General features: G+C 38.0%; 1 protein-coding gene across 2 annotated transcripts in view; it reads left to right on the forward strand.

Annotated features, from left to right (window-relative positions):
• LOC127651090 (collagen alpha-6(IV) chain-like) overlaps positions 1-27,981 on the forward strand; it is a 109,044-nt gene that overhangs the window by 60,803 nt on the left and 20,260 nt on the right. For both annotated transcript variants that reach the window (XM_052136816.1, XM_052136822.1), the window contains exons 5-27: positions 5,131-5,265; positions 5,727-5,771; positions 5,856-5,972; positions 6,264-6,320; positions 8,560-8,649; positions 8,732-8,767; positions 9,436-9,477; positions 15,656-15,742; positions 17,372-17,425; positions 18,054-18,107; positions 20,156-20,200; positions 20,313-20,366; positions 20,456-20,516; positions 20,623-20,733; positions 20,817-20,966; positions 21,704-21,790; positions 21,918-22,075; positions 22,382-22,561; positions 22,740-22,923; positions 24,909-24,980; positions 25,515-25,622; positions 25,782-26,000; positions 26,076-26,237. In XM_052136816.1, coding sequence (XP_051992776.1) covers positions 5,131-5,265; positions 5,727-5,771; positions 5,856-5,972; positions 6,264-6,320; positions 8,560-8,649; positions 8,732-8,767; positions 9,436-9,477; positions 15,656-15,742; positions 17,372-17,425; positions 18,054-18,107; positions 20,156-20,200; positions 20,313-20,366; positions 20,456-20,516; positions 20,623-20,733; positions 20,817-20,966; positions 21,704-21,790; positions 21,918-22,075; positions 22,382-22,561; positions 22,740-22,923; positions 24,909-24,980; positions 25,515-25,622; positions 25,782-26,000; positions 26,076-26,237 — 2,308 coding nt within the window. The remainder of the gene's footprint in view (positions 1-5,130; positions 5,266-5,726; positions 5,772-5,855; positions 5,973-6,263; positions 6,321-8,559; positions 8,650-8,731; positions 8,768-9,435; positions 9,478-15,655; positions 15,743-17,371; positions 17,426-18,053; positions 18,108-20,155; positions 20,201-20,312; positions 20,367-20,455; positions 20,517-20,622; positions 20,734-20,816; positions 20,967-21,703; positions 21,791-21,917; positions 22,076-22,381; positions 22,562-22,739; positions 22,924-24,908; positions 24,981-25,514; positions 25,623-25,781; positions 26,001-26,075; positions 26,238-27,981) is intronic.

A 27,981-nucleotide genomic window follows, 5' to 3' on the forward strand; every position in this document is an offset into this window, starting at 1 on the left:
ACTTGTATGTTCACCATGTGTTTATCAATGGATGTTTGTCATGAGAGCATCCAAATATTAACACATTCGCAGAAAACGGCTTTAAAAACGTGAGAGGTGGCATATGCAATGTTTATTGCTGCCAGGATTTACAAATGTCCCAGACTTCCCGTATTGTTCCCATACAGGTTGGACGCCCATTGTCCTGTATTTTATCAGGTAGCGAAACATCCCGTATTGAAGGTTTTGTGTCCCATATTGAAGCATGAAAGTGTCAGGTAGCAAGACTTTTAAAAAGGACTCCCGTCCTGTATTGAAGAGTTTAAAATGCTCAAGCGTCCCATATTCACGTGAGACATTCAACCTCAGCGCGCTGTGATGGTCACTGTAACATATACATTATACACCATTTGGGTGCATTCCATTCAGAAGAGATCATCTGTTCACCTCATAGACTTTACCTTACACTGTCGGAGTGCTGAAAGGTTTAATAAAATGGTCATTCTGAATTCACTTTTTAAGTCATTTGTTTTTATAAAAAATTCTTGTAATGATCCTACAGCATTGGCCATCATTATTGTTTTCCTTTCAAAATGTCCTGTGAAGGCATAATTTTTTCCATTTGGAATGCATGCATGCCTACATGTCTTCTCATTGTGCACAACAAATAACGAATGAAAACACATGAAATCTGATCTGACCGTTCAGACTGAGAAGCATTAAGAAAAATCTGATTTTAATCAGATTCCAATCCACCTACGAAATGTTGTTTGGATCAGGCTTGTAAAAATCAGATTTTTGGTGTTTTTCTCCTGTTCACACTACAAAAACGGATTTGAGTTGAATTGGCCAAAATAATCCGATTTTTTTCTGCCTGTGTGAACTGTCATTTGAAAACCATAGTGTATTTCTTTTTCTTTCTTTTTTTTATCCCCTTTTCTCCTAATTTGGAATGCCCAATTCCCACTACTTGGTATGTCCTCGTGGTGGAGCGGTTACTGACCTCAATGCATAATGTGGCGGCTTATCGCGCCCCATTCGGCCCTGTCTCGTGGCCGGCCCATTGGGAAAAGTCCTGGTTCTCCTGAGGGCCGATGGCCAACCCGCTACAAAGGCATCTACAGAGGTATCACATTTTGATGTGTTGCTTAAAGTATGTGCATTTAAAAATTGTTTGAAGTACTGTTTGCACTCAAGGAATATGGATTAGCTCCACCATGCCCATTTGAAAGCAAATATACTTCAGGTGTAATTTGTTGTTTTAATTATATACTTATTATTTTGGACATAATGCTTCAATGTTATTGTATATTTTTTTTAGAATTTTTTATGCTCTATATTGAACTTGTTGCTTATATGTGTTTTACAAAGCAGGAACAAGGTAATATGTGTTCTCTCTGGCAGACATACAGAAACATGTTCAGCACTCTTTACAGATAATGGCTTGAACAGTGTCCTGCTATGTTTAAGCTTGTCAGACATCCATTGGAACATATTAAAGGCCCTCTTAACAACTTGGCAAAGTAACTATTGGAAACATTATAGTACTGTACAATTCAGTACTAGAGAATGTCAATGTTCACTTACTGAATATATCTATATTTATAATCACAACACCACTTCCTCAGTGTCTTGATCAAAATGATAGAGGTTTTATAATTTCTTATTGCTACAATTTGCATAAATATTGTACCATTGATAAGTGATTATGTACTCTAGGTATGCTTAAGGGAGCACTGTCACACTTTCCATTCCACAGTGTCAAAAAATCTCGTTGAGAAAGAGATGCTCAGCTGTGAGTTAAATGCTGGATTCTGTCGCCACCATTTGGTCAGCAAAATGTATAATCGGGGGCTATTATAAAGTCAAAAAGATGTGCTGTAAGATACACACCACACTCGCTGATCATCATTAACTCACTGAATGTAACTCAAGTACAGTATCTTGATGGAGATGGATATGTGCCCTAGTTGTATGCAAATACAATATGTTTATTACTGTATTCATTGACAAATTAACACAATATGTCTGAGAAGGAATTTTATGCAAAGATTTTAGTCCTCCTAGCAATTTTACTTGGAGATTATGTTATTATGTTATACAGTGGTTACTTTTTTCTTCTCCCCAATTTGGAATGCCCAATTCCTAGTTTGCTCTAGGTCCTCGAGGTGGTGTAGTGACTCGCCTCAACCCAGGTAACAGAGGACGAATCTCAATTGCCTCCGTGTCTGAGACCGTCAATCCATGCATCTTATCACGTGGCTTGTTGAGCGCGTTACCGTGGAGACATAACGCATGCGGAGGCTTCACGCTATTCTCTGCGGCCACCATGCACAACTCACCAGGTGCCCCACCTAGAGTGAGAACCACATTATAGCAACCACAAGGAGGTTACCCCATGTGACTTTACCCTCCCTTGTAACCGGGCCAATTTGGTTGCTTAGGAGACCTGGCTTGAGTCACTCAGCACGCCCTGGATTTGAACTTGCGACTCCAGAGGTGATCGTCAGCGTCAATATTAGCTGAGCTACCTAGGCCCTAAAACAGTGGTTACTTAAAACTTACTTACTGAAGATGTATTTTTATTTTTTTATTTACTTTTTTTTCTCTCTTGAGCATTGTAGAGGAGCCTATCTGTATTTACTTTACTATCTGCATTTAGTTTGCTTCAGATGAATCATAACAACTAATGATACATAGCTTATATTACAGATTTCTCTTGAGCTGTTAACACTCTCCAAACTTTTGTACAGTACTGCTCATGTTAAGTGTAATTTTAGTCATTTAACTTGACTTAAAGTTTTGTATAAATATACATATATATATTTATATATACACACACACAGTGCATCCGGAAAGTATTCACATCGCTTAATTTTTCCACAATTAGTTTTTCAATTTCAAGCATCATGTCTGGAGGAAACCTGGGCAACACCATTTATACAGTGAAGCATGGTGGTGGCAGCATCATGCTGTGGGGATGTTTTTCAGTGGCAGGAACTGGGAGACTAGTCAGGATCCAGGGAAAGATGAATTCAGCAATGTACAGAGACATCCTTGATGAAAACCTGCTCCAGAGCGCTCTGGACCTCAGACTGGGGTGAAGGTTTATCTTCCAACAGGACAATAATCCCAAGCACACAGCCAAGATAACAAAGGAGTGGCTATGGGGCAACTCTGTGAATGTCCTTGAGTGGCTCAGCCAGAGCCCAGACTTGAACCCGATTGACCATCTTTGGAGAGATCTGAAAATGGCTGTGCACCGACGCTCCCCATCCAACCTGATGGAGCTTGAGAGGTCCTGCAAAGAAGAATGGGAGAAACATGGACAGCCCGCTTCAAATCACCCCACAGATTTTCAATGATATTCAGGTCTGGGGAATGGGATGGCCATTCCAGAACATTGTACTTGTTCCTCTGCATAAATGCCAGAGTAGATTTTGAGCAGTGTTTTGGGTCGTTGTCTTGTTGAAATATCCAGCCCTGGCGTAACTTCAACTTTGTGACTGATTCCTACATTATTCTCAAGTTGGAATTTACCGGTATAACAAGAATGGAATTTCCCAGTTTAACAAGATTCCCATTACCATGCAACCCTCAACTTTAACAAGATTCCCAGTACCGGCACTGGCCACACAGCCCCACAGCATGATGGAACCTCCACCAAATTTGACTGTGGGTAGCAAGTGTTTGTCTTGGAACGCTGTGTTCTTTTGCCACCATGCATAACGCCCCTTGTTATGACCAAATAACTCCATCTTAGTTTCATCAGTCCACAGCACCTTCTTCCAAAATGAAGCTGGCTTGTCCAAATGTGCGTTTGCATACCTCAAGCGACTCTGTTTGTGGCGTGTGTGCAGAAAAGGCTTCTTCCGCATCACTCTCCCATACAGCTTCTCCTTGTGCGAAGTGCGCTGAATTGTTGAACGATGCACAGTGACTCCATCTGCAGCAAGATGATGTTGTAGGTCTTTTGGAGGTGGTCTGTGGGCTTTTTTTGACCGTTCTCACCAGCCTTTGCTTCTCTGATATTTTACTTGGCCTGCCACTTCTGGCCTTAACAAGAACTGTGCCCGTGGTCTTCCATTTCCTCACTGTGTGCTCACTAAACCAATTGTGTGTTCCAATTAATCAGTGCTAGGTAGTTACATGTATTCAAATCAACAAAATGACAATGGTGCCCAAATGTATTCACCTGTCTAATTTCTTTTTGATGCATATTGCACATTTTCTGTTAATCCAATGAACCTCATTTCACTACCAAAATATTATTGTGTCCTTCAGTTATTTGATAGATCAAAATTAAATTGCTGATCCAAACACCCAATTATTTATAAATGAAAATCATGGAAATTGTCAGGGGTGCCTAAACTTTTGCATACGCCTGTATATCAATCTACACTCCATACCCCATAGTGACAAAGCAAAAAAAATATTTTTGAAAACTTTAAATTTGTGTTAAAAATAAAAAACTGTACTATCACATTGACATAAGTATTCAGACCCATAACTCCAGTACTTAGTTTAAGCACCTTTGGCATCGATTACAGGCATTCTTCTCTGCAGATCCTCTCAAGCTCTGTCAGGTTGGATGGGGACTGTCGGTGGACAGCCATTTTCAGGTCTCTCCAGAGATGTTCATGTCTAATCAATTGAATTGTCCACAGGTGGACTCCAATCAAAGTGTAGAAAGATCAATAAGATGATCCAGAGAAATAGGATGCACCTGAGCTAAATTTCAAGTGTCATAGCAAAGGGTCTGAATACTTATTTCAATATGATATTTCAGTTTTTGGTATTTACTTTGTCATTATTGTTTATGGAGTGTGAAAAATTAAATATTTAAAGCATTTTAGCATAAGGCTGCAACATAACGAAGGGATCTGAACACTTTCTGAATGTTTTGTATTTACACCACACACACACACTAATATATATATATATATATATATATATATATATATATATATATATATATATATATATATACACTGCATATATATAAAAGTTGTGTAATAAGGGATTGATTTAATTGTTGTGTCTTCTGTGTTTATCTGCATTCCCTCCTTCCCAAACATAGATATCCCCATCCTATTTAAAGTAATTGTAAAAAAGGAAAAGTAATTGAGGTGACTCTCATATTCATTTAAGGGGCAACCAGGGCCACTTGGACTGGTGGGAAGCAGTGGACCTGAGGGTTTCATTGGGGGACCTGGGCCCACTGGCCCAAAAGGAGAAAATGGTCATTTTGGACGCAAAGGGCCCTCTGGACTAAAAGGAGACAAGGTCAGATTGCCTGACTTCATGTGGCAGAATTGTCTGTGTGGAGTTTACAGTAGCTGCACTTCATAAAAGACATACACGTATAGTTGGATCTTAGAAGAATAGTTCACTCAAAAATGATAATTCTGTAATTTACTTGCCCTCATGTTGTTCCAAATCCTTATGAATTTCTTTTTTCTGTGGAACACAAAGATTTATCAGTGTTATACCTCAGTCACCATTCACTTTCATTGCATCTTTTTTCCAAGTGAAAGCTGTTAGTTCTTAATATTCCTCCTAACAGCTCCTTTTTGTGTTCATCTGAAGATAGAAAGTCATATGGGTTGGGAACAACATATTTGGATGAACTCCTTTAAATACATGTGACTGTAATGAGATGCTTGCAAATGTATACTCTTTTGCAATAGATTTTAATACATTAATTAATGCATAGTGCCTCTTGGTGCCATTTTCTTTTTTGACAGGGCCCAATGGGTGTTCCGGGGTTTTCTGGTAATGATGGTGTTCCTGTAAGTATACATTTCTTGTGTCTGACTATAGTTCTCATATACCCTATTAATAGTTATCTAAGCTGTGTTTACCATACTGTGCAGGGACACTCTGGGCAGGAGGGGCCCAGGGGACCACCAGGTCTGGATGGCTGTAACGGCACGCGAGGTGACCCAGGGGACAGAGCCCGTGATGGATTTTCTGGTATACCTGGAGCACCTGTGAGTTATGTGAACAATTAAAGAGAGATCAGCTTAACAAATGTCTATTGCAATGCCTTTGTGAAACATGGAAGAAATGCAAGTTTTAATTAACATTGTTCTGTGTATCTATCATTTAATATAAACAACAATGCATCACGTTGAGGATTAATATAATCATGTCTCAAATGTTTCAAATACACTGTTATGAATAATAAAAACAAAAAAATAACAACCCAAAGCACCAGAAACCAATGTATCAAGCCAATTTAAATCTTGATATAAATATATTGCTCATATAATTCATTTTAGGGACTCCCTGGTCGAAAAGGACAGAAAGGAGAACCACTTTATGTAAATATACCAACCGTAAGTACAAACCCAAGCAAATCACACACATAAACATTTTTAGACACTCATACAGTACACACATCCATGTACAACAACTCTTAAAACTGCAGCTCAAATGGCATTTACTAGAAGGACTGTAAGTCAAACACTATATGTTGGAATGTAGTTGTAAATCTGGGCGTGGAGTGCAGACCTGTCTTGGAAAATCCCTTAGACAATTTTAACACCTCATGCATCTTTTATATTACCTGTGGGCTTTAAATCCTCTCAGGTGGGCCATGTGTGGGGGCGCATGTTTGTTTATTGGCAAAATATGGAGCTTAGAACTTTTCTGCTTTTTATGATTTATACATCTCTTTTGAGGGCTGTGTCACAAGGGGTGTCTGAATTGCAAGGGCTGCCAAAGAGACAAGTCGTAGTACAGTATAATAAAACACACTTTTTGGAAGTCTTGGTCTTGCTTCACTTATTACCTAATCTTGTCTTGACTTTCTGTGTGTACTTATCAGAAGAAAAATCAAACACTGGTTACAGTTATCTCATGTGCATTTAGATTAGCAGTATCGTTGTAGGTTCCTAGCAATGATCTTCACAAAATTCCACAACAGGTGTCAAGAGTATTTTTTCCTCCTGTATTGTTCCTTAAGCAACCAAGAAAAAAGCAATAGTACATTTTATATACTGTAAGTGAATGTGATTTATTTGCATGAAAATTTTATTAAAGAAATGAATCCAGATAGACTTTAAAGATGAGTAAGTCAAAAGTTGTGCACAAGCACCAATTCAAACAGGGCAAACAAATCCAAAGCAGCAAACAAAGCAAAACATGAGGCAAGGTCAATTCCAAAGTGGTGAAACAATGTTAAGGAATAAATGCTCAGAATTGCACCAGTGCTTAACAATTCTTAACTTAGTTCATTAATTCAACCAAGTTATTTGTACAGATTTGTACAAGCAAGAAATATTACAGGTGATTTAGTGATGCATGAATCCACTCAATATTGCGGTGAGTGCACCCACTGGTGTTTTGGTAGAGGAACCACAGTCTTCTTCATGACATTTACATGACTTTTATTACCTCATTTTTATAAGTTGGCATGGCTTATCTCTAATTTGGGTTTGAGTAGAATTTAATGGTTGGATAGTCCCAGATCAAAATATATAAATGTGTAAATAAAAAGGAAAGTATCAGAACAGTTGTGGCCCTCCAAAATGGAAAGAATCAGAATCAGAAAGTTAATCATACAAAGAATTTTACTGGGTGGGTTGTTCAAAAAAGCAATTTTTTTAATTAAACATACCATATCAACCAGATAGATTAGAACTTCACTGAGCTTCTGACATTTCAGGCCTGTTGAACATCACAATATGCTTTCAATACATTGTGTGAGGCAATCTCATTTTGAAATTGTAGATAAAAGTTAACATCACAAGTCAGGCATTTACAGTAATATGGGCACAAGGTTAAGTGTTTAATAGGGGTGGGAATCACAAGGTAACTGGCCATATATAATATAGATATTTAGGTCATGATATTGCGATTCTTTATTTTTGGTGTATTGCCATTCAAAACTATATTTCACTCAATGTTTCTAATTCGTTTCCAAATCACCAAATGCATTCAATTAATGAAAAGTGCCAGTTTACAAAACAAGGACAGTATATTTCCTAATATCTTTTTTCCAAAGCATGTAAGACCATAATAGCTCCCTATTTCTGTGGTTAGGTCAATGTAGCTAGACTTAAAAAAAATAAAAAAACATTTATAGTATTTATGAATACAATAGTAGCCTAAACACTTTAAAAACATTATTTATTACAACACGGTTTCATTAATTATAATAGATTTCACATAAAAGGTTAGCTTATTTTATATGATACAAAAAAAAATACCAATTAGTAGTTAATACTACTACTGGTAAATCATAATACATTTTAGTAAGAGAGGGTGATTATGTGTAAAGCACCTTCTAAGGGTCTGTTGTTGAATTCCTAGATTGATTTGGCAAAGAGAAAAAAGTTTGTCATCACCATCATTTTAATGTGGAATTTTTTTTTTTTATAATATCGATATTTGGCATGCAAATGTTGATAAAATATCACAAGGAAAAATACTTTAACATATATTTTTTCCCACCTCTAGTGTTTATGTTGTAAAGACCTACTATATGTGTTGTACTGTGGCTTGATGCTCAGTGGTATTTGACTATAATAAATGTTGCATTTTGCAACTACCAACTCTGTGTAAAATCTTTAGTCCAATATAGGACGCAGAGGTGATGATGGCCTTCCAGGTCCAGATGGAATTCCAGGTCCAATTGGGCCCAGAGGTCCAGATGGATTTATTGTATGTATTCATTCTTTCTTTCCATCCATCCATCCATCCATCCATCCATTTGTCTAACCGCTACCTTTTGCTCTATCTACAGGGTCCTCCTGGTCCAGCTGGTCCTCCTGGACCTCCAGTAAGTTGTTAAATAATACAAAATTAAAAAAAACATATTTGACACTTGATCGCCCTGTCAGACAGGGAGCGCTGTTTACATGGATCCATGTTGCTTTTAGGATGAAAGGTTTAGAGGGTGCATCTCATTTCTTAAATTCCACATCCTCATTTTCTCGCTCCTTCCTCAATTTCATTACCTGGAAACCAATTAAAGTTCCCCATCACAGGTGCATCCTATGTGGAAGACTTTTTTGTTGAAGCACCTGATGCTCACATAAATTACCCTCCGCTTCACATTTGGCACAACAGTTTGAATTAATGTTTCACCTTGCATGCACTCAGAGGCAATGGAGCTGCACAAAGAGAGTGCTTTGAAGTAACCTTTAGTGATTAGGACATTTCATTTTACAAATACATCTTGGTTCAATTCCTCTGTCCTTGTTTTGTTTCCTTGCATCTTTCCTTGTTTCCTATGAGGGTGGAGCTAGGAAAAGTGGAATAGACGCAAGGAAAGGAAACAAGGATGCACAATTTTAGAAATGAGGATCATCCATAATGTGCTTATAATTGTAGCTCCTCATGTATTTATCACATGTTTTTTTTAGTGAAATTAACTTTTTTGGCAAATACTTTCTCCAAAATGGCCAATGAATAAGTGACATTAACCTTTCTTTGCTTATTCAACAGGGAAGTGCTGGTCAAGGATACAAAGGGGAGCATGGAGACAAGGTAGGTGGTTTTATCAACTTGTCAACAACTTAGCAGTCCTCTAAACATACATTAGTATTGCTTTTAGATTTCATCATTAGAAAATCATTCGGTTTAAGTAACACCCCATTTTGTCTGATACTCTTTTGATTCATAAAAACTTAGAACACAGTTTTTCAGGTTTAGACTACTCTAGCTGAGTTCTGTGTGTACTGTATATGCATGCAGTGGTTGAAGCCACTGACCTAACACAGAGAACACTTCTCTGATTGTCTCTTATAAAAGAGACACTCAGATCGCAAATGGTCTATATATGATCAAGAACTAAGTAGCATTTCAACATACAGGATTTGTACAGAAAGACATCACTCTGTGTAACGAGACTGACACACTCAAAGAATGTTTGTAGTGTATGGAAGTCAATTCATGACTTGAAGCATAAAAGCATGTTGAATTGCTCTAATTGAAAAAAATAAATGCATTGTATTATCAGTGCTTGCATTTAAATGCTTTGCATTTACGGTGCTTGAATTTTGAAAGGCTGAAATTTAACATGGTTGTATTTTTAAGCATTGAATATTTCATTTGGAAACATTTCACAATTTCATTATTAAAAATTCAACAATAAATATTCACCTTCCAAAGTTAATTTCCAAAATATTCAGTTCATTTAAAAATACCATCTATATTTTTCATCAGGTATAATTCAGCCCATTCTATTTTGCTTTGCTTCCTCAAATTCAGTGGTTCAAATTAGGTAATCCAACCTTCCACATCTACTGCAGGAAAAAGCAGTACATTGTTATGCAAGCAGCACATTGTTATGCACTGAAGATCAGTTTGGGCGCAAAGCACAGATCTCCGCTTAATCAGTTAATGTTTGTACATTTACCCTATGTTAATGCCTCCATCACCCTATTGTGCACCTGAGGCCGACCAAAATGGGATTTTTGAGATCGATATCGATTTAAGAGGGGGAAAATTCACCGATTACCTATATGGTGGCCGATATATCTAATTTTTGAGCTGGAATGAAAACAGACCTTTTTTGTAGATTGTGCACCGATTTCTGCACCGATGTGACTATGCAAAGGTACTCAGATGGCTGCTTTCTTAAATAAATATTTTTATCAAAGAATATTTGACATTATTATTATACATTGTCAACAAATCCTAAGAAAATAAAGAATAAAAAAAAATACAATAAATAGTTAAATAAACATTAGTACTGTATGGTCAGTATTAGTCAGTTGCTGACCATTTAAATAAAGAATACATTAAAATTATAGCTAAATAAACATCAATACTGTATGTTCTGTATCAGTCAAATTTAGATGAACAATGAATAAAAATAAAATAAATTGTTAAATAAACATCAGTAGTACTGTGTAGTATCAGTCAAATGCTGACAATTTTAATACTGCTAGTCAATTAGGGGCAGGTTGTAAAACAAGAAGCATTTACACCTGCCAAGTCAAGAGATAAACAGCAAAGCGGTGTTACACCATATTCTGCTATACAAGTTCAAGGGAAACTTTCAAAGGTGGAAAACCAGACTTTAAAATATTACATTTTGTAAATCCAACGACTGGAATTTTTCAGTTGCAGGGGGTACCAGACTGTGACAGTTTGGTGAATATGTTTACACATTAGCTTGCATTGAAAGTAGCTACGTGGTAAGCTAGTTAGCAATAAGCTCATTGTCATGGAGAGCAGAAGATGGACTTTATTTACTTTCCAGCATTGCGTCTAACCAACTAGGTAACAACGTAGTGTGGAATCAACACTTAACAGACACAATCCACCACCGCACTGTTGTCTGCTGAGCTGCAAAAAGATGCTCTGACAAACTATAGCTGGCTAATATAGCAAATAGTTGTGATAAACATGAGTGACATGGTTGTCAGGGAAAGAGTTAATGTTAAATTAGTTATATTGAAAAGGGAAAATTATGGGGTCATTGTTTATTAACTTTACAGTATGTATTTCACAAACTAGTTAGCAACTTACCGTGAATACATCGCTTAATACCGCACTGTCTGCAGTATTGAACGATGAATCAGAAATAGGCTTGGCAACACGTTGTCTCTTTATAATTTTTATATAGTCTTTACAGACCCTAGAAACTTGCACCCCGGTGGTTGACCCACAGATGGTAAATTAAACATTGCAAATGCACATTTGATGAACAAAGCAGTGATTGTAAAAACAGTAGATCATAGCCTCCAGCACAAGAATTACAAAACTATGTATTTAATTATGTAGTTAATTTGTTTGATTATTTAAGAAAGTATAATTATTTATTCCTAGAGGTGATAACGGTGACAGAAATGTGGTGCGGGCGAGAGCACCCTTGGGTGTCGGAAAGGAAGAGTCTCCTCTTCGATGAGAAAATGTATTGCTTGTATTGAAAATGTACTGCTCTCTCTGATTTTATTGTATCTATTCATCTGTTTATATATCTATTTTATCCATTTTTATTATTATTATCCTTCGCTGGGATTCCTAAAGCACTAAGTAGGACTTTAGTAGCACTTAAGTAGTTCTTAATCTCTTAGGCGCGTTTCTCAAAAGCATCGTAATCCAAGTAGTTTGTAAAAATTTATTTAAACGTTTTTTTATTTTTATTAACGCTCTTTAACCGCTCTTAAGCCCATTAAGTGTAACTTTAACATATCTTTCTGGCATCTTTCACAGGTTAATCAAAGACAATGGAACATTTAATAAATGGTATTAATATAGTTTGGTCATGGGAGTCATATGGTCGGATGTGTGAATGGCAAGCTCTGCGTACTTTGCTAGTCTTAAATTCTTTTTGTGTCCTAAACTGGTGAAATTCGATACTCTCTGATTCATAACTGTATTATGAACACAATATGTCAAAGAATTCTAAATACTCGGGTGCTGGAGACATTAAAAGACACTTACGTGCTCAAGCTGATACCCCTGACAGGGCCTCAGACCAGGGACTCCGTTTGAACGGTGCGGTAGGAGAAATTAAATGTCAACTGTCCAACATGTCTGTGATGTAGACTTGGAGGATTTGGCTGTAATATGTCAATCGATCACTTCCATGGAGGCGAAATTCTCTGACTTGGTTAGAGATTGTCAAGATTGTCGGGCGTCGAGAAGCGTATCGATTATCTGGAGTCATCAGAGAGGGAATTAGCTGCTATTCCGCTAGCAACCAAGGTGGATTTGTAGAGCATCTGGGAAAAACTGGAAGACCTTGAGAATCGTAATCGTAGAAACAACGTCCGATTGTTGGAATTTCTGAGAACGAGGAAGGCCGAGATACGATGAAATTCCAAGACGAGTTCTTCCGGAGTCTGCTGGACATAACTGGCCATAAGTTGGAAATCGAGCGAGCTCACAGGATCGGAGATAGGCTGAGGGAGACAGGCCTCCATCAATTCTGGCTATATTTCCGAGATCATCCGATTAAGATCTTTTGTTGCACGAGGCGAGGAGTAAAGGAAGGCTTTCTTGGAAGAACCACAGCATTTTCTTGTTCCCAGACTTTGTGAATTCGATGAGAGAAACGTGATTGATTCAAGGAATGTAAGAAACTCAGACATCAACAGAAGATCGCTTTTCAAGTCAAGTGGTTTTTGCCCTGATGTTTCCGGCCAAACTGAGAATAGATACTAAGGATGGCCGCAAAGTATTTACATGCCCACAACAAGCAATGTTTTTCATAAAATCATTGGAATGAGTACGTTATTTTAATGATTTTCATGTTGCTCCCGAGTGAGCTTGACTCGCTGTACATTCACTTGACTGTTCGAGGAAACTATATAGTTTCCTCGAACAGTGAAGTGAATGTCTAGAATTTCTGAAATGTCTAGAATCTGAACATGAATATGAATAGTAATACAAGTATATCATTATTATTTCAAAATGTATGGATATGGGATTGTTTATTTTGCACTCTCTATGTTTTAGTTTATGTACTAAACAACTAAGTCAAGAATGTTTGAAGGTGAATTACATTTTAACAATGCTAAGTGTTAGTCTCAGTCTCAGACAGCATGAAATGGCCACAGACCATTCACAGCAAGCATGATGTAAATTGCAGTATAAATTTCAATAGCTGTCAGAAAATCCATTCTGATTGGCTGGCAGCTGTTATGAGGTGCACATGTTTTTATCACTGTATCAGGTGACAAAATGTTGTTTATAAGTTACCAGGCTACAACAATAAGCACCTCTGTGGATGAACTAACTGTGGAAGACTTTTGATTAGATTTGCCAATCCTTGCAAAAAAAATTAATAAATAAAACAGTGAAGATTACTGCTTTTAACGGATTGTTAAGTGATTATTTGAATTGTTGTATGTCATGCCATATTAAATTATAAAAATACATCATAAAAAAAAAAAAAAGCATTCGGGGTGCCTCCAAAAGAAATGGTCTAGGGCCTCCCAATGTCTAGAACTGGCCCTGAATCACTGATTGCTGTGTAGGTAGACATGGGCAAAATGAAGTAGGGTGACCACAGTTTATTAAATTAATATGAAAGACGCAATAATTCAATTAATATGATTTGCTGGGATATATATATATATTAACATTGTACCATGGTGAAAACTGAGCCTTGTTTTATTTACTTATTTAATTAATTATTTGCATTTCCTGAACTACATCACTGCTTAAATGCTTCATTACGGGAGCTGTCCGGTCTTCTCAACATGACAATAATGCAGAAATACCAACAAGCATATTATATGCAACCTTGTCAAGACGGTGAAAGTTAATGACCATCACAGCATTTAATTAAATAAATAATGATGACTTTGGTAAGATGGGGTTTCAGACTGATGCTCAACTTTACAGAGATTAATGATATGTGAACGCATGCAATGCAAATCATAATAAGGGTCTCTAATGTTGCCAAAAGTTTGTTTCTTTTGCTGAAAACTGAATGCACACAGTTTATCTATTTATCTATTTCATAAAATGCATCACTTAATTATTTATACGTTTTTGAATCAGTGAATGTAAAACCTGTAGTACTTTTTGTCATTTAGTGCAAATTGCAAATTTACCTGTGCATTAGTTTATAAATTTAAAATCTAAAATGTGTTTAATATTTTATAAAATGTTATGACTAAATATTAGTCCTAATATTTGGATATAACAACAGGCCTACCAACTCCATTGATAAAAGTGTCATTATTTTGTTTAGGCTAATACATTTATTATAATGTAATGTGGAGCTAAATAGAAAATTAATTTATGAATGGCAATTGTTGTTAAAAGTTACAAGTTACTTTTTTGTGCTTCAGTTCTTGAACACAGATTTCACAGATTTTCCCTTTTGTGGTTTAATCCATTTATGATTAGTGTGTGTGAGAAACAGATCAATATTTTAATCTTCACTTTCAAACAGCCCTTTGAAGCGCTCTTCTCTCCCAATAGTTGTTGTTCTTCTGTTTTTGGCAATTCACATTCATATAACCACCTATTGGGCTGGGAGGAAAAAGGATGACTTAAAAATGACTTAAATATTGATCTATTTCTCACCAACACCTATCATATCCCTTCAGAAGTCATGTATGTGCTTTATTGAACTTCGAAGTTCTGGACCCTGTTCAATTGTATTGTATGGACCTACAGAGCTGAAATATTCTTCTAAAATCTTTGTTTGAGATCATCAGAAGAAATTAAGTCATACACATCTGGGATGAGTGAGTAAATTATGTGAAAATTTTCATTTTGGGGTGAACTATTCCTTCAATTGAAAGAACATTTTAAGAGATTAATGCTCAAAACAAGAAGAAATATTTTCAATAGGATAAGAAGAATTTACTTCAAGATATATTCTCTGGAAACAAGTCTCAAGCCTATTATCTTAAACAATTAGATTTTCAAGTAAATGTATCTTGTATGGCTACTTTTCCTGTAAAATAAGAGAAAAATACTGAGTTTGTTTGTTTGTTTTTTCAGTCTTCCTTTTGCTTCTTTTTCTCTATTTTTACTATTCTTCAGCCTTCACATTAGTTCCTCAGAACTTTAAGTCATCTTTCTTTCCTTTTGTCACTCTTACGTTTGCCTTTACAGATTTGCTGTATCTCTCTCTTTCATTTAGCTTTTTTCATGTACTTTTCTTTACCTGACTATGTCTCTTTATCTCATTTGATCTCACTCATAAAATTATGGGCTCTAATGTGCCAAATATCTTTGTTGTGGATCTCAGGGGGATGTTGGTCTACCGGGACTAAGGGGCAGTCCGGCCGTTCCTTTTAACGCACCAGCGATAAGCACTATCAACAAAGGAGAGAAGGTAACACATTGGGGGGCGGTGATGCCAACCTAGGGAGGGGCACTACCAGGGTGAGAAGGATTGATGATGGGGGAAACATGAGAGGGCACTGAACCACTTCAGCACTTGAGGGAAAATGGTCTGGAACTTTCTGATGTTTTACCAAAAGGGGTTAATTTTTGTAACTTCTCCATTTATAGCAATGCACATCCTGGACAGCCTTACAATGTTTATTAAGGGGAGAGTTGAGGGGTGGTTGTGAGCATGCTAAGTTATAAAATCAGTGTATGGGGAAAAATAGAGACACATCCTGTGTGAAGTGTGTGGTTTGTTGCCAAAGCTACTTCATTCTACCTGTACATTCATCTCCTTCTCACCCTGATCTTTCCACTGCTCCAGCAGTGGTCACGGTCCTCTTAATGTTCTTCTTCAAAATCCCCCAAAAACTTCTCACCACATGCCATCTCTTCAACTTGCTCCGCCGCTACAGTCTCCAAACAGCCTCCCCATCCCACCTCATCGTGTACCATATAAGCAAAATCTCTCTTCCTTGGTTACCGTATCCAGGGAGATGTGGGCCCGCCCGGTGACCCAGGCCGCCCAGTGGTCAATGGAGTGGTGGAGCTTTTTGGCTTTCCAAAGGGAGACAAAGGAACTCAGGTTTTTGAGGAAAATTCAGCTTTGAGGATGTAGACCTTGGATGCCGTCAATCTAGTCAACAACGTCCTCCTCAAATTTGATCTGTTCTACAGTTATTATGTGTCCCCCTTTCTCCACACCGTGCCTCACATTTGTTATCCAGGAGGGTGATGTCAACCTGATCCTTGCTGTTAACCCATACTTCACCTTGTGGTGAACGTTGTGGGTGATGTCCTTGAATGTCTTCATATTTGGTGGTGATTTCACTCAAACAAGATAAATGCTTTTGGTTCTAGGATGCTTAGTAAAGATTATTTTGTTCATATAAAGAATACATTTGTTTATATTTACAGTGGTCACAAAAAAGACACTTGCACCACACTTAAAAATGTCTGAATGTCATTGGATTAGATAACAAAATCTAAAACCAAATGGCATTTATTTTAAATAGAGATCATACTACTAGCACACTTCAAGCAAAACATCTCACAAAGACAAGTTTGTTTGGTTTTAAATAATAAATTAATAGATTTACAGTTTTAAAATGAAGAGAAAAGTTATTTGGTCATTTTCTGGTTGTTTAGATCATGTTCATAGTTAAAGTGATGAACTGCACCTGTGGTTACTCTGCTAGGACACCTGTTCTTTTTTTAACCCAAATTCTATGAATAAATATTGTGTAGTATTTCTGAACTATGGCAGTCTCAGAATCGTTTACGTGCCATTCATAGCCAATCTGCTATTGCTGACTTGTCTGTGTTCACAGATACATACACTTTTCCATATTTTCTATTTTAAAATGTAAATTCCTTTATCCTTAACTCTGGATAAACCACATTTTGCTATTTAAATATCTGCAAAGACCTGCTGGTTAGGAGAAGTGGAAAAGAAACAAACTTGATCCCTAGCTCAGTTCTATTATATGACTGAAATCTTATGTTTTTGAAAAATCACAGGGTGAAATTATGGATTTTAGACCTCTTTCTACTCTTTCAATCACTCTTTCCCTAGGGGTTTAAAGGCTATGCAGGTAATCCAGGCCTTCCTGGGAGACCAGGACCAATAGTGAGTGAACAAAGATGGCTTTTCTCCCTACATAAATGGAAAGTTCAACCAAAAATGAAAATTCTTTCATCATTTACTCATATGATATCCCAGGTGTGTATGACTTTCTTTCATCTGCTGAACTCAAATTAAGATTTTTAGAAAAATTTCTCAGCCTTATAGGTCCACACAATGCAAGTGAATGAGTGCCAACATTTTGAAGCTCTAAAAATTACACGAGTCATCAAAAAATTATCCATACATTTTCAGTGATTTAATCAAAATCTTTAGAAGAGATATGATAGGTGTGGGTGAGTAACAGATCACTTTTACTTTCTTCTTGTATTTTTGGTGATTCACATTCATGCATTCCACCCCCTGGCCTTTTTGTATTTTATGTGGGGGTGGGGGAGGCAAGTGAGGCACCATTCACTTTGCATTGTATGGACCTACAGAGCTTAAGTATTCTTCTAAAAATCATAATTTGTGTTCTGCAGAAGAAAGAAATTCATACACATCTGGAATGGCACATGGGTGAGTAAATGATGAAAGAATTTTCATTTTGAGGTAAACTATCTCTTTAATATTTGCTATGTATTTTTAATCTCAAACTGCTACAAACTTTTATTCTTATGCTGTGCACATGTAGGGTTTTACAGGTGAGACCGGTGAAAAAGGAATCCTGGGCTTGCCAGGCTTGAGGGTAGGTCCTGTTCCAGCCACATGACATATTTTTTTTTAATGAATATTAATTTGTTTCAAGTTCAACGTTTATTGTCATATGTACAAGTACCGTGTACAAGGTACAATTAAATTCTTGCTTGAATGTTTCACCACATACTGTAGACAAGACAGGATACAATAGATAGTAGTACTACTACATACAAAATTTACATGTATGCAAAGATGACAATAAACAGCCAAAAATTCCAAGTGATAAGTTTGGAGAGATCAGTGCAAAGTCAAGATACAAAAGTGACAGTGTAGAGTCCAGTATCATTATTGATACTATTGACAGTGTGTCCAAAGTGTCCGAGATGGTGTTCTTAATGTGTTCCAGAACCAGCCTCTCAAAGCATTTCATTGCAATGGGGGATAGTGCCACTGGGCAATAGTCATTAAGGCAACTAACTTTGTTTTTTTTTTTGGAACCGGGAGAATGGTAGAGTTTTTGATGCAGGTTGGTACAGTTGAGCTTTTAAGGAGGTGTTAAATATGTCCGTAAAGACAGCAGCCAGTTGCTCTCTGCATTTATTTAAAATGCGTCCTGAAATTCCATCCGGACCAGCAGCTTTGCGAATGTTGACTCGATAAAACAAAAATTCACATACGTCTTGAGTGCAGTTAAACTGTCATTCCACTTTCCTGCTGTATTCCCGTTTCACTCTTGTGATAGTTTCCTGAATGTAGTACTTACATTTCTTGTGTGCAGCCATGTCTCCTGACTGAAACGCGCAGGTGCGTGCACGGATCTTATGTTAGATTTCGGGGGTAGTCCATGTTTTCTGGTTAGGAAATGAGCGACCTGTTTTATTGGGTATGCATTCACTTACACAGTACCAAATGAAGTCCATGACCACTGTGGTATAATCGTCCATATCAGAAGTTGAGTTTCTGAACAGTCCACTGAGTCAATGTAGTCAAGATTCTTTTCCTCCACGTCTGGTGCCTAACACTGCATTGTTCGCATCACAGGCTCCCCTTGCTTGAGTTTCTGTTTGAGGACTGGGAGCAGCAGAATCGAGGCGTGATCTGACCGTCCGAGATGCGGACGCGGTAGGGAACAGCAGTGGTCGAGGGTGTTTGGGCCTCTGGTGGGGCAGGAGACGTGCTGTGGTATTTTGAGTAGATATTCCTGAAGTTGGCTTGGTTAAAGTCCCCTGATATAATGAACAGCCTATCGGGGTGCTTGTTCTCGTATTTAGTGATGACGTGGTACAGTTCGTTCAAAGCGCTGTGTGTGTTCCCTTGGATTGGGATGTAAAATGTGGCCATAAGCACAGCCGAAAACTCAGTGGGCAGGTAGTTTAATCGGCGTTTGATCAGAAGGTATTCAAGTCTGGAGTGCAGTTCTGTAAAATTACTTCAACATTCGTACACCATGTGTTGTTTATAAGGACGCATATGCCTCCTCTATTTTTTCCCTTTTGAATCAGTCCAATTTGGGCTGTAGATTAAGAAGCACTCGAGCTGGACCACGTGATGGCAGTGGGTCGTCCCCTGAGATCAGCCTGTTTGTTGTCCAGATAATGAACATTGGACAGGAAAATGCTGGGCATCGGAGGTTGTAGCCCACAGCATTTCATTCTCACCTGTACACCGGCCCTGCAGACCTGTTTTCGAGCTCGTGTCTTCTGGGTGGTCCCTAGTTAGTTGTCTCGGCCTTGTTGTTCGCGGGAGAGCGAAGTTAGCAAATCCAGCTCTCTAACACCAAAAATTGCATCTAGTGGTACTGTTTCACCTGTTTTCAGAAGTGTTTGTTGGTTATACGTATTAAGAGAGTAAACTGGCCGGAAGAATAGTGACCCAAACAAGATATATACAAAAGAATGTACAAAACTAACAAGTCTGCAAAGAGCGGCAATCAACATGTCCCCATGCCTCGCCTCTATCTTTAGATGTAAAATGTCTTTATTTCTTTATGTTAGATTATAAAATATACAGTAAATGTTTCTTGTATATATTATTATCAAATGTAAAACCTTTTGTTTTGGCTCCACCTGATTTTTAATGTATTGTTTAATATGGCAGGGTCCACCTGGTCTGAACGGACCTCCTGGGGCTCCTGGCAGAAAAGTAAGATGTGAAACACTTTGCACTTCTAAATTATGTCCTATGCCCAATGCAATATCAGTCCTACATCATTATGGGATATTAACCTACAATCTCCTTCTACTTTCTTCTCTAGGGCTTCTCTGGAAATCTTGGGTTTCTGGGCCAATCAGGCTTTCCTGGACTAAAAGTAAGCATGTAGAATAAGAAAAACAGAAATGTGTGAAAAGCACATGTTGCACAACAGCGTTAAATCGAGCATTGTGTATGTGTTTTTAGGGTGAAAGAGGAGAACCAGGTCCCCCTGGATCGTACTTTCCTTCAACAGATGAAATTCCAGGTATCAGGAATTGCCAATTTTTTGTCCCCAAAGTATAAAATAAACCCACATACACTCAGACACATGTTAATACAAAGTCATGAGTGTTTATTCCATTTGTACACAGGTCCTCAAGGTGATCCTGGCTTTGCTGGTTATCCAGGGCTAAACGGAGATCCTGGTCCTCCAGGAATTCCTGGTCTGCCTGGTCCACCAGGAGTGCCATCTTTTGTCACAGGTTCTAGTGTTGTACCTCTAAATTTACATGTTTTTTTCGCATATATAACAATATGATATATACTGTCTTGGATATATGTTTAGGTCGTCCAGGCAGTGCTGGGTTCCCAGGTAGTCGTGGACCCAATGGCCAGAAGGGAAGCCCAGGTCGGGATTCCTATGGCCCTGAAGGTCTTGCCGGTAGTCCAGGACTTCCTGGACCCACAGGTCCACCTGGACCACCGGGCAAAACATGTACGTTTTTTCAAATGATGATGATTTCCAAGTAAAAACACTATTACATTTCTCAGGGACTTATTCTTTGTAATTTGAGAAGAACCTATAGATGTCATTCTGCCTGTGTTTTTCCTTTATCTGCAAAGATGGGTCCATTAATCTATGCAAGGTTGTGAACATGAGGGGCAAATGTCAAATGACGGAAGGTTGTCTTTAATAGTGGGTGTGCTGCATATTGCTGTCTGCAATATTCAACCCACCAAAATCAAATATACTATTACTAATACCATGAACTGACCATGTCTATGAAACACATACATAGATGACTGACTTTGCACTTTCGAATTGTCAAAACATGCCTTAGGTTTTATCATTCTGTGTCAAGACATGGTTTGAGATGTCAATCTAACGAAAGCATGTTTTGTCTATTCCACAAGGCAAATCTTGCATGCATTCACAGTTTTGAATTATTGAGAAGATTTTTGCCATTAGAATATATTTATTTTATTTTACTTAAATATAGATTTGATCTGTACCTTTTTCTTTGGGTGGCCAAAACATCAGCATTGATAAAACCGTTAATGAATTCTCCCCTACAATATTTTAATATAAAGAAAAATGTCTTCTCCAAGGACCTCCCTTTGAGATATTAAAGTGTTACTTATCATATTACAACCAACATGGAGAGTCTGAAGCTGTAAAACACAATCTTTGTCACAGCAGCTGATTGTTGCTTCTCATTTTGCCTCTTCTAGTATCTGTAAATCCATTCGCTGTGGGATTACCTGGACCTCTAGGTCAGAGAGGGCCACCTGGCGACATAGGCTATAAAGGGTTTAAAGGTAAGGAATTCCCCCTATCCCAGTTGTAATTCTGCAATGAAAAGCATTAGGTTTCATTTTAGAAAAGGATGTAAAATGGCAATCACACTCTTGATTTTTTTCCCTTCTTAACCCTGTGTGATTACAGGAGAAGATGGCGACTGCAATTGTTTGGGTGGAGCAACGACTGGTGCACAGGGACTTCCAGGGCCTGCAGGACCGTCGGGTTTCATAGGACTCGGTGGTGCAAAGGGAGAAATGGGTGACCCAGGATTCCCAGGATCTCGTGGACCACAGGGTCCAGATGTAAGAGATTGATAATTTAATCATAAGCTTGGTTGAGTCATGGTAATGGCTTTTTATAAGCTTTTACTGTGTTTACTAAATGAAATTAATGTGGAGTGGGGCAACCACGTAGTGAAAGATCTTAGATGGTGGTGCACTCTAAACTAAAGTTCACTGTAAAGGCCACTATTTCTTTGCCAGGTTGGGGAGTCATATAAAATGCACTTAATACACGGTGGTCTCTAGAGAAGGTCTGATGCGTTGACAGGTAACATCAAAATTCCAAAATGCCACATAGAATTCTAATCGAGTCTTGCTTTCTTATAGGGCCGTGCGGGTGAGATGGGCTTTTTTGGGCGTAAAGGAGAGAAAGGTAATTCCTTCTTCCCCCAAGGTAGAGGACAAAAAGGTGACATGGGTCAGCAGGGTCCTTTTGGGCCACTTGGAGCAAGCGGCAACCCTGGAAGAGATGGATCTCCTGGCTTCCCTGGACAGCCAGGCCCACCTGTGAGTGTATAGGCTGAGTAGGTTCTGAGTAGGTTCCAGAGTAACAGCATGTTAACAATCATGTCTCCGAACAACATTAAATGCTTATAAAATTATTATATATAGTAAATCAGATAAATTACTTTTTCAATACGTTAGTTTACATCTTTAAATCTCTAAGTTCAATCTTTCTCTACAGGGAGATCCAGGTTTTGGGGTTACTGGAGATAAAGGTTTTCCTGGTATCCCAGGGTTCAAAGGTCGTCCCGGTGCTGTTGGAGATCCTGGTATTGGCTATCCTGGCGTTGCTGGGTTCAAAGGGGCACAAGGTGATCCCGGATTCAATGGTCTTCCTGGATCACCTGGACTTCCAGGGCCTGCAGGTAAGTAGTTATTGTGTATACTGAATGAATAATTAGAAAGTCAGTAATACTTCATAGTACCTAGTACTACACTGCTTTAATGCTTAATTATCATACCATTATATTTACATATGCTAATACATTACAAAATATTAATAAAATCACATAATGTATAAGTAATGTGATGTGTTTTTTGACTTACCAGTTTTGTAACATTATGTTTTGCCCAATATGATTTTGTTTTTTCCTGAGCAAACCCTGTACTGCATAACTGAGCAGTGCAGATCGGATAGGTTTAAGGTGCTACAGTTTAGGGTCTTTTAGGGTCTGAAGACTAAAGTTATTTAAAGTGTTAAAAACTGCCTGTTCAGACTGTCAAATGCATAAGAAATCTCAGTTTAACGGGCACTGTTTCATTATTAGTCTGAAATCATCTCTAAAATTCTCAACACAAAAATGCAGCAGCAATTTTCTTTTCAATTAGTGTGTGTGTGTGTGTGTGTGTGTGTGTGTGTGTGTGTGTAGAGAGAGAGAGGGAATGGGTTGGCTGATTAATCTTTTACATTTTGCCTGTGCTAACAGAACTTTTGATCTCTTTGAAAGCCATGCCATTCAGAGAGAAATTGAGCAGGTTAAACAACCAATTATTTTATAACAAAGTCAAACACCCATGTCTGAATTAACATACTGTATCCTTTCAATTCCCTGCATGCTCTCCATCTCTCTCTTAGAAGTGGAATGGCTTTGACATAGCCATGCACAAGTTCCACTTTTGTTTTCTTCTTGTTTTTTGTTTTTGCACCATTTTAACTGAATGAGCTGGATTATTTGAAGGAGCTTTTTAAATTCTGCACTAAAATTACAATCATGCTTATGCATTTGATCTATTAATGATGCTACCCGAATTAACAGATTCATGGACCGATTGATTCACAGCTTCTCTTGCAATCTCTCTTGCCCTTGCATGTTGTCTGACTAGGTGACAGCTGTTTGTAGGCGGGGCTTAATGATGCCTCTTTGGAAGAGGGAGGTGAGATGAGAGGCCCTGAGTAAGGCCAAATAAAAACAATCAGGGACATGTTTTTCAATGGCCTGACTGTATCTGACAGTTTAACCACCAGCCTGACCATTCTTGTAACTTCCCTATTGCTTGAGATGTCTAATTCAGATAGTCTCTTGCCATTCTAAAAACTGTTAGTTGCCATATAACAGCTTTCTTTTGCCAATCATCTAACAATCTTTGTGCATGTGATTAGCCCTACTATGCCTACTAAGCTGGAGGGAGGGTGTGGTTATTTTATGTTCTGCATTTGTTATGATAATTGGCCATTAGTTTTTGGTAGGTCCACACATCAGCCATATATTAGATATTGTTTGCAGGGTAGATGATACATTTTAATACAAATCTGTATTTTAGTTTAAAATGTTATTTAATTTTTAATTTTAAATCATTCTGTGGTATGACAAATTAATTTTAAAGGTAAAAGTGGTCTCTCAATTAATAGAAGGTCATAACAGCTGCACACATAATAATTTCAAATAAATTAGCTAAATGCTGTTTAAACCTTTCTGCAGTATGTCACACTGTAGGACATCAACTTTCCCAAAATATTTAATTTCAACTACCCAAGACTACACTATCAGGATTGAAGTAATTAATAAGGATCTCATAATGTAAGTTGTCATACATTTATACATATTTTTCATTCCCATTGTCATACAGTACAATCCAGAGAAGTACATTGCTGGATTACAATATAAATTCATAATTACAATATATTTTCACAAGTTCCCAGATTTAATACTTGCTTTGTAAATGGAGGTGATAAATTAGATTTTTCTGTCATAATCACTACCGTTCCATATATTTTTGTGCAGTTCAGACTTTTATGAGTTCAGAGAGAAGAGGAGATCAAGTTTCACAGTATACTAAAGTTAGGTGTAGGGCTTGTGTAAGAATAGGCCATCGTTTTGTATTTTGTTGACAGCGATGTTGTCATCAATAGGAACGCCACTGCCCTGCACAATTCCTGGGGAACCAGGGGATCCAGGATTCGGTGGTCTTCCTGGGGTGCCAGGTAATTGATTGCTAAAGCATATATATGGAATGCCCTGATGCTGCATTTGCAGCTGTTGCTAATTCCTGCAAAATATCAGAGTAGACCCGTCATATTGGAAAGGTCAAGATTCTCCTATAAACACATGCAAGTGAATTGACAGATCCAGCCTGCAACATGTCTTTGTCAGTATTGTCACCTATAAAAGTTATCTCCTTATTCCTACCGGTTCTTAAACGTGTAGGCTTTACAATATTGCACCATTTTTGTCTGTGTAATGATAGAAGGTTGGCTAGTGTTTATTTCTAATGAGCTCAACCCAAAATGTTGACCTTTCCAAGATGTCAGGTTTTTTTTACGTATATAAATCAGCCGAAATCTAGGTCTTCTATGTCTGACTAAAAGTATAGAAACGTTATCAATTAAACGAATTCAACAGTAGAAAATGTGTTACAAAGCATTTTAAGTGTTTTAATTTGTTGTAACATGTTTGTCTAATGTGTATAAACTGCATGTATGTGTGTTTTTGTCTGTTTTTATTTATGTAAATATCAGGAACACCGGGTCAGCCTGGTTCCCCAGGAGTGAGTGTACGCCCAGGTTTTGATGGGCCAAAGGGTGAGAGAGGAGAACCAGGCATTGGAGGTCTTCCAGGACCTCAGGGTAAGATTACACACCAAAAAAAAAACATAAATCTTATATATCCTTTTTTGTTAGCTTGCTTGCTTGTGCATTTTTAATAGCCACATTTTCATATTGTATTATAATTTACTGATTTATATTTGTTTTGGAAAGTTTGTAAAATTTTCACACATTTTACAGGTTTCTCTGGACCCAGAGGAGATCCAGGTTTACCAGGAGTTACAAATGCTGGCTTACAAGGGTCTCCAGGAAGAAATGGTTTTCCAGGTGTGCCTGGAGCAAAGGGAGAACCTGGTGTGGTGCTTGGGGCCACCCCTGGAAGTCCAGGTCTTCCAGGAAGACCAGGAGAGCCAGGGGACAAGGGTCAACCTGGGATGCCTGGTTTACCCGGGACCCCTGGTAGGTTTGAAGAGAAGCTGAACTATTATCTTCAGCATCACCAGTCATAGTTAGCACTAATGGATTCCTCTTCAGGTATTGATGGACGCAATGGTTTCCCTGGTGCAAAGGGTGAGCGAGGTGTGAACGGAATGCCTGGTCCCCAGGGTCCCATTGGTCCACCGGGCGAATTGTCTCCTGGGGGTATCTCTGGACTCAGAGGGCCTGATGGAGCTAAAGGATTTCCTGGGCCTTCAGGTAATAATCACTTCTCATTCTTATAAAACCTAAATTTTAGTGCTTCATCTAACAATGTGTGTGTCTTTTATTTTCTCAACGAGAGCTATTCATAGATCCTTTTTCTAGGGCAAATTCAACTGCAAGCTCCACAACAAGGGAATTTGTCACTAGGACCAAAGCTGAAGTGTGTAAAACAGAATTTCTGAAATCACTGTTTTCAAATGGATTCCAGAAAAGTCCTGCCTTCCATTGGTTGTACAAACAGATAGTCCTGCCCCAAACTCACACCATTGGTCGAGCCAGTGTTGCTATGTTGGTCTGGACAGGCCGCTCAAACAGAAAAGGTTTTGATCGCACCACGGAGCGACAGTGTTGCTATTTTAGGTGAAATCAACCTACTTATGGCTTACTTGACATTGCACATTAAACTGGGGTAAGAAAAAATTATTTAAAGTGGTTGTGGCATGAGAAAATAATATTTTCCTTGATCTTTTGACATAGGAGGTCATTGTACTATAAAAACATACTGTAAGTTTCAGAAATAAAAATTTCCTCCTAACTACAAAAAGAGCATTTGTTGAAACCAAGCTGCCTAAATGACTTGCTCTCTACTTCTTCCACATTGTGATGTCACACTGTATTAGATATTTGCATCTGACCGCATTCGCAACAACACATCAACACCTAATTAACCTTGTCACTCCTGTAGCCTGGCCAGTAGTGGTGAGCAGTGAGATGGCATGGAGAGGGCAGGTCAGTCAAGAGCAGAGTGCCAATCAGTACAGTGTGCGTTTACTGTCAAGTCTTAAAGGAGAAGCAGCACCAAAACCGAGCATTTCTGACAAAGGCTCAGAATGAGGGTGTAAAAAGATATTGTTTTACAAATATATGACTGACTTTCGTGCCAAAAACTTTACTAATGTTATAAGTGAACCTCAAGGAACATAAAAAAATTATAAAAAAGGCATGTCATTACCCCTTTAACATCAAAATAATTACACACATCTGCTTTACTTAACCAAAAGCAATGGGTTTTGCCAACATTTTAGACTTTTGCCATGTTTGCATCACTTCTATAATGTTCTGCATATTCCATTATTTCACTGGGCGATACACAAGGTAGTTTTGGCTAAAACATTTCATGAAAGTTCTTGTGTGAACAGTGTTAACTAGACTTAAGTGGACAGTATGTTCTTATTTCCTAACTAATTTGTAATAATGGCTAAAATGTTTCACTGTTGGCTCTTTCTTTTCTCATCAGTTTTATCTCAGTCTTCATCAGCCTGAGTTTACTGATCTTCCTCACAAACATGCCTGTTTTCCTTATTCTTTCCTTTATGGACATCCTCCCCTCTTCTTTTTTCATCACCATCATTTCCATCCTCCCGTCCTTCCATTTGTGGTACTACCGTCCTCTATTTTTGGTGTTGGGTCACCACACTAGGCTGTCAAGGTGAGAAATATTGTCCTCCCCATGCCATGCATTTAGTGTTTAAAGTTTCTCTAACACACAGTCCACACCTTCGCTATGCTGTGTCTTAATGCACTTGTATGTATTCAGTTCTCCTAATTAAAACACTGAATGAAGGGGAGCCTGCATTAGTGTTTTGAAGGGATAGTTCACCCAAAAATTATCATCATTTGCTTTCACTATCCATGCTGATCCAAACTTTTCTTCCATGGAACAGAAAGGAAGATGAAAGACAAAATGTCAGCCTTACTCTCCATTTACATTTAATTATTTTTATTCATTAATCATTCT

The sequence above is a fragment of the Xyrauchen texanus genome, chromosome 1 (assembly GCF_025860055.1).
Source record: "Xyrauchen texanus isolate HMW12.3.18 chromosome 1, RBS_HiC_50CHRs, whole genome shotgun sequence".
NCBI lineage: Eukaryota > Metazoa > Chordata > Actinopteri > Cypriniformes > Catostomidae > Xyrauchen > Xyrauchen texanus.